Below are 7098 nucleotides of genomic sequence, written 5' to 3' on the forward strand. Positions count from 1 at the left end.
GATTGGTTCAACCAACAGTTCAACAGTTTTGGGTCTTTGAATGACATCTGTTAACTGTTTTACAAAAGGGTGTGAGAAATGTGTAAACCCAATGAAAACATGTGAACACATTTGCAAGAGTTTGACTTCTGCTGTGCAAAGAAGGTGTTAATGAAGACCAAGTCAAGTGGATACCAGTTTCTTTAAGCAGGTCAAAACAATCGAGGAAAACTTCAATTATTTGTGAAGGAAAATAAATCAGATCAAATAAATATGGCTATTATCTAACATACAAAGACAGAACTCAGCAAGAGGTCTCTTTATCTGGAGAATTGCTTATAACTCATATTGTTCTTCAATCTTGTCACAGTGACTGATTCAAAAATGAACATTCAAAAGGATAGCCTAGGTGTGGATTTTAAATGCTGTGCTAATTACTCCATTTCTCTTTTTAGTGATTGATGGTGGATGGATGGATGGATGGATGGATGGATGGATGGATGGATGGATGGATGGATAGATAGATAGATAGATAGATAGATAGATAGATAGATAGATAGATAGATAGATAGATAGATAGATAGATACTTTATTGATCCCCAAGGGGAAATTCAAGCCCAAGGGGAAATTCAATAGAGATGGCACAATGGCTGTAGACTATTTTTCTTTTATGTCCGCTGTGATATTCAACTGGAGAAAAGTTTCTGGACGAAACAGCTTCACAAAAACCAAGTAGGTCCCCTATGGGACAAAAAAGACAAGAGTCAAAACTTCTGTAATCTGCTCGTTGTATTTTGGTAGCCTATATTTTACCGGATACTTACTGGAGTTAGTGGTTGATGAAATGATTTGGTGTATAAAGGAATTGTGTCACGGAAAGATTCTGAGGATATAAGGAAACATTAAAAAGTTGACATTATTCATTCAATTATTCATTATTCATTCAAGTTTAACAACTGTAAGAAATCTTTAATGTCTTGGTGCTGGAACAAGGGAAGAGAGTGTGTTGGTTAAACTAACATTCCAGTGTCAACACTCAACTTTTACACATAATTTATATTTCATTAGATGTGACTTAGATTTTATCATTGCAAATATGAGGTAGCTCCTGTTACAACAACAACATATTTGAGTTTTTCATCATGTTTCATCATGCATCCTGTTCATCTAGACCAGTGGATCCCAACCTGGGGTCCGCGGACCCCACTAGGGGTCGCCAGAGATTGCAGGGGGTCCGCACAATGTTGCCAGGGCTGAGGTTGTAAGGTTACCACAATTATATTTGCGCACATTAAATGTATAAAATCCCAATAACACACCCGATTGGATAATGAAAATTCTGTATAATCCAAATTAAAACATATTTTTGTTCCACATTTAAATTCATGTAGCTATTTATTACCTCTGACCTAAGTTTGTAATTAATCACTTTATACTTTTTGTGTGTGTATGCGGGTAGGAGTTCGAGTAGGGGGCCATGGGTTGTCTTAGACACAGGCAAGGGGGCCTTCAAGGAAAAAAGGTTGGGAAACACTAGACTACACCTACCCCCTTTGATGAGCTGGCATATTTTGAAGTATTCACAGGGCTCTGTCCTGTGATGGACCTCAAACCACTTTACACCTTTAAACCACACAGACACAGTCGCTCCAATAGAACTCACAGGACTCACTGCAAACAGCAAGAGCATTAAAATATAGCTGTCAATGGGATAAAGCCTTGCAAAAAATTGTGAACTCAAAGTGAGTGTATTTATAGGGGAAAAAATATGTGTATTTGAAAAGAAAGATTAATCTCACTTAGGATTCCTGATATTGTCACATGATATTCACTCTGTCTTAATAAACACGGTGATAAACTCAAAAAAGCGTCCATGAACTCACCTGTAGATGAAGAAAAAATATTCAATAATTTGGATGTATTTCATTTTCAGTCACTGAAATATGAGGACACATTAAGATGCACTAAATCGAATATAGTAAATGTATTTGATTGCTCAGGTTTTTGTTTGCTTTTTGCAGTGTCAGCCTCAAAGTTCTTGTAAAAAAGATTTGATTTCCAGATTTCCTGACACCAAATATATACTTTGTGAGGATGGTGGTCACAAAAAGGTGCTTGAGGTAACCTGTTCCAAAGATAATAATTACTTTATGTCTCTTCAGGAATACTATTTTTCTTTCAAGGCGAATTACACGACAATATGATATCACCCAAAATACAATTGAATAGGTTTAAAACTATCAGAGCATAAGCCATGCTTAAGTTCATATTTTAAGACTTGTAATGGATTAAAAATACTTTTAATTACGATTAAGAGTACACCTGATGAAGCATTGGCGAAACACGTTGTTCACTGAAAAAAAAACAGCAAAGAAAATCCACCAGTGTGCAGTGATCGTTCACTTTCTTTTAATGGAATAAAAATACGGTTTAAAAGAAAAAATGGATTTTACAGCATTTTCCACATTGCACACTGTTGCCATGTGGCAACAATTTACCACCATCCTCACATGCTCTACTCCAGTAGAGCACCTTATTTTTACAGGCTTCATCGACGACATCTAGATGGCAGACATTTCAAAAAGTTGGTTGTGCTCAAAAGGTATCAAGCTAAAAAGCCCCCTGCAGTGAAGGCCATGGACACATACATACACTCCCTTCCCCACACTCACTCAATCCAGTTACTTGCTCAAACACAAGTTTGCCTGTTTTGGTAGAACTTTGAATCGTTTTGGAATAAATGTAGCCTTAATGAAATTTTGAGATTTAGTTTTGCAAAGGGTTATCAGGCTTCTTTTGAAAAAAGTATTTTGAGTATTTTTAAACTACAAAAATACAGTAGGCATATTTTATTTTGATACATGGCATGGCAGCTGTATTTTGTATTATACTAATACATTTAAAAATGAAGGTATTTGGCAATTTATTTTAAAATAAATGTTTAGGTATTTTTATCCATCCCTGTCTACTAAATTCCTGATCCTGAAAAAACAATTAATCTCAGTATTCCTCTACACTTAATACAATATTCAGTCAACCCACAGACAAAGGTCTAAGATATACAGGCAAAGCATCAATGTCAAGTAATAACCAGATAATTAACTTACCCTCATAGGTATACCAGATTGTGGCAGAGTCTGAAGAGCATAACAACTTCTTTCCAAAAACATATGCGATACATGAGACCAAGATGGCCACCTTTCGTAACATAGTGCACATAGTGTGAACAAATTATGATTTAACTGTTTTGGATTCCAAACATCCTCCATATGTCTGAAAAGACCTATTGTTACATATGACATTTGTGCCAAAAGGGAAGTGTGGGTATTTTTCAGAGAAGAAGTCAGAGGGTCACTTCCTCTATTAAACATGTTTTTTTTTCCTTTTTCATGACAAGCAAACCTCATGTAGATATTCAACAACTAAACCATGTTAATAATAACCTAATAAACAATTTTATTCCATATGCATCCCAGAAGTCAAACATGTAGGCTACAGCATAAGATAACTTCATAGCCAACTCTTTACAAAAATGTGATTCAACGCATTGAAAGCATCCTCAAAACAATATTGCAGCTATGGTATTTAACTTTAATAGATGTAAGATACCAATTTTGTGGTTTCTGGAAATGGACTGGGTACATCCTCCTTTTTCTTTCATACCTTAGTTACTTGTCTGTCAGCTACAGTAGAAACAGGTGTAGTTTGAATTGTCCTTTAGTTAAAAACCTAGTCCAAGTCTTTAAGCACCAATATTTGACTGGTGGAGAAAAGAGAGGCCATTGATTCTTTTAATGAAGGCTGTGCCAAATGCAAAGGGTACACCGTTAAAGTGCAGAAAAGTAAAGTTCTTCAGCCTCGACTATACAGTCCTTCTTTTAGTCATGAATTACCCATATTAAAACAATGTCTTCAACTTCAACTTTAATGTACGACTACATCCTGAAGGGGACACATGTTGTAGTTTTGAACATTTGGCCTATTTTTTATCTGGTTTGTGGTCATCCACTTCAAATGTGAAAGGCTGGTCATAGCCCATTAGGTGGTTGTAATCATGAGGCAAAGTGAAGGAATCAGGGTTCACGAGCATGGAGTGGTTCTTTGCATAGAAAGTGGTGAACATCTTGCTGATTTCCGGTACCTTCACGTCACTCTGATGAAACACAGTCTTTTTCTCTGCTAGTAGAGCATTGTATGTGACGGCTGTATACAAATCTGTTCCCTCATTGTGATACAGGCGCACAACGTAGCCTTTTGTGACCAAGTGAAGAAGAACAGGGGTGATGAAGGTGAAAAAACCGACGACTCCACAGAATGCCACCTGTAAGGGCAAACTCTGAACACCAAGGCCGGTCTTCATCAAGACATATGGCATGACACAGATACTGAACATGCTGCAGGAGTAGGAAAAAAACTTCACACCTGTCGACAGAGAAATACATTATGACCAAAGTGCTCTATAGATTACTCTGACCAAACTGAGTGTATGACTTTTCTATTTCCCAAAGCTAAAAGCTATGTGGACATTTCATGAGTGACATAATAATGTAGGGATATACCAACCAAGGACAGACTTGGAGATATCCCCTGAGTAGACAAGTCGTCCATCTTCAGAAGGTCTTGCGGCAGATGCATACCTCACTGTGTTTTGTTGTGATATCTAATAATAATAATAATAATAATAAAAAAGCAGAACATAACTAATAACATCAACTTCACACCTGTTTGAAAACAAAGAGGCTGGCTACTGTTTAATTTATCTCCAGCCCACCATGCAGCAGAAAAGCTAGTGGCAATGCGAGATAACACAAAGCAGCAGTCAAGGACGCTGTCTTCATACCTTATTTCTTTCTGTACTTGTAATCGACCTTTGTAGGCCTTCGGTCAGAGGCAGGCGTTGATGTGCATTCCTTGAAACGGTAACGAACATGCGCTTGAACGCTGCAGAGGTAGTGCGATTCCATACATTCTGATTTACCTGTGCACAGACATAATTGGAAACCAACTGTGATTTATATTGCGAAAAGCTACGCAACCCACACATCAAACGTACGTGGTACATTCTAAATATACTTATACACTGTTTGTGTGTGCTCTCTATCTGTAAGGTAACTTCCAGACACTGGCCCCTTCCCAGAGCCTTATTTCTTCGTCAATGACACATTTCGTTTTGCTTAAACAAACACTGCCACCTACTGCATTGGATGTGTAAAGAATCCCAATGTAGTCAGTCACATATGGTCATATCATTACATTCATTATCTTTGGACAGTCAAACGAACTTCTTCTTCTTATTCTGTTTCTTGGCAGATGGCTTTTTGAAGTATACCGCCACCAACTGTACAGGAGTGTTTAATATCATGAACGTCATTGAGTCTAGGCTTATGTTAATTCAAAACAAACAAACAGACAAAAAAAAGCTTTAAGTCTCTCCCTTGTCATGCCCTTTTCCTCAAGAATGTCATGAATTAAGTTCTCCCCTTCCATGTCCTGCCAGATCACTCTATTATAATTATACTTCTCACAAGTAAGTATACATGCTCCACATCTTCATTGTCTTGGCACTAAACCATTTCCCTTTCCTACTATCTGTAAAGTAGAATTCAAACCTGTATGTCCTAATCTAAGTCTGGTATAGAACACTTCTTCCCTTCTGTTTAAACTCAGTGAAGTAACCCTTTTCCCTGTCACATTGTTCTGAATTGTATGGTAGTGTCCAGCCTTCTGTCTCCCATTCCCTTTGCCATTTTTGTATAATTTCAGATTTAATTATGGATTTGGCTTCACCCTTTCCCATTGGAACATTAATTCCTATATTTGTTTTCCAACATCTTTTTTTGCAATCTTATCCGCCTCTTCATTTCCTTTGATGCCTATATGAGCTGGAACCCAACAAAATTGAATACTAATTCCAAGACTTCTGAGCTGCAATAACAACAAGTCTTCCCTTGATGAGTGGCCTGTGTCTAGGCTATGTAAAGTGGCCATGGAATCTGTACATATTAGGCTATTCTCAATGGTTTAACCTCTTCAATCCACTTAAGGGCTGTTATTAACCCAGTCATTTCAATAGAATATACAGACAAAAAGTGATTTAATCTATATCCATCTATATCTATATCCAATAAACAACACATCCATAGTCTATATTAGATCTTATTAAAGCTTTATAAATGTACATCAAAGACTCCCCAACACTATCCAGTGATCATCCTCATTAGATTTAAAACCTTTTTACATTTTGTTTCAACATGATTTATATGATACTTCCATGAAGTCTTTCATCTAACCACATCCTCAAATATTTAAATTTCTTCTCCCTTTCTACTGATTGTTTGTACAGCATACTTTTATATCTTTCCCAGAAAGATATAAAATTATCTTCTTTCTGGTAAAGAACATGACTTTTGTTTTAGGAATGGAGAATTTAAATCCCCAATCAATACCCCATTGTTCTAACATGTTTTGAATAGCTGTGGTTATGTATGCTATGTTGCGTCCCCTTTTCCATATGACAGCATCATCGGCATACAACAGCCCTTCATTTCTTTCCCCACATCTTTCAAATATATAATTTACCATAATATTGAATATGGGACTAATAAAACTCCCTTGAGGAATTCCACTTTCCACCATATACTCTTTACTTTACCAACTCGTTGTGACAGGAAGTATAGTATATAATTATACATTGATTATACAATGATTCCCATTTTATCTAACTTAATTAATAGACCCTCTCTCCACATAGGCCTAGTGTCATATGCTTTTTCAATATCTAAAAACACTGCCACCATGACTTCTTTCATAATTAGTGTCTTCTCTATTTCATTGCTGAGCTTTACTAGAGCATCAGTAGTTGATTTGCTTTTCCTTAACCCTGTTTGATATTTTTTAAATGGACATTATATTCAAGAAAATAATTTAACCGTGCCACTACCATCTTTTCCATTAGTTTTCCTAAATGTGATGATAAAGCAATAGGTCTGTAATTCTCTGGATTGCTAGAATCCTTTCCTGGCTTGGGAAATGGAAGAATGGTATATATGTAATATGTTATCACATCCTGGAGAAGAGTATCCTGTTACTTGAAGCCATTTTGCGTTCTGATAAGCTAAC

At 36.5% G+C, this 7098-nt stretch overlaps 1 protein-coding gene across 3 annotated transcripts; it reads right to left on the reverse strand.

Moving 5' to 3' along the window:
- Positions 1 to 162: 162 nt before the first annotated feature.
- Positions 163 to 5125, reverse strand: tmem70 (transmembrane protein 70). 3 transcript variants are annotated; one of them, XM_076294321.1, is made up of 7 exons: positions 4820 to 5125; positions 4543 to 4639; positions 3087 to 4401; positions 1779 to 1862; positions 1528 to 1650; positions 804 to 862; positions 163 to 720 (listed from the first exon to the last, which is right to left on the reverse strand). In XM_076294321.1, the coding sequence occupies exons 1-3, from the start codon at positions 5039 to 5041 to the stop codon at positions 3959 to 3961; spliced, it is 762 nt and encodes a 253-aa protein (XP_076150436.1). In that variant the 5' UTR covers positions 5042 to 5125; the 3' UTR covers positions 163 to 720; positions 804 to 862; positions 1528 to 1650; positions 1779 to 1862; positions 3087 to 3958. The 3 variants fall into 3 exon arrangements, with proteins under 3 accessions (XP_076150436.1, XP_076150437.1, XP_076150439.1); XM_076294322.1 differs by lacking the exon at positions 1779 to 1862; XM_076294324.1 differs by lacking the exons at positions 1528 to 1650; positions 1779 to 1862.
- Between the last annotated feature and the right edge of the window lie 1973 nt (positions 5126 to 7098).

This window comes from Alosa pseudoharengus, unplaced genomic scaffold (assembly GCF_046254945.1).
Source record: "Alosa pseudoharengus isolate Yale_2024_CS ecotype anadromous, Long Island Sound unplaced genomic scaffold, YU_APseudo_1.1 YU_APseudo_1.1_scf_2, whole genome shotgun sequence".
Taxonomy (NCBI): Eukaryota; Metazoa; Chordata; class Actinopteri; order Clupeiformes; family Clupeidae; genus Alosa; species Alosa pseudoharengus.

Bases quoted from the DNA above. Each gene is read 5' to 3' on its own strand.
- tmem70 (XM_076294324.1), bottom strand. From the start codon at position 5,041: ATGTACCACGTACGTTTGATGTGTGGGTTGCGTAGCTTTTCGCAATAT. The intron at 4,640-4,819 runs GTATGAAGACAG...TATTATTATTAG, and splicing joins CAAGTACAGAAAGAAATAAG to ATATCACAACAAAACACAGT. The intron at 4,402-4,542 runs GTTGGTATATCC...CTCTGTCGACAG, and splicing joins TATCTCCAAGTCTGTCCTTG to GTGTGAAGTTTTTTTCCTAC.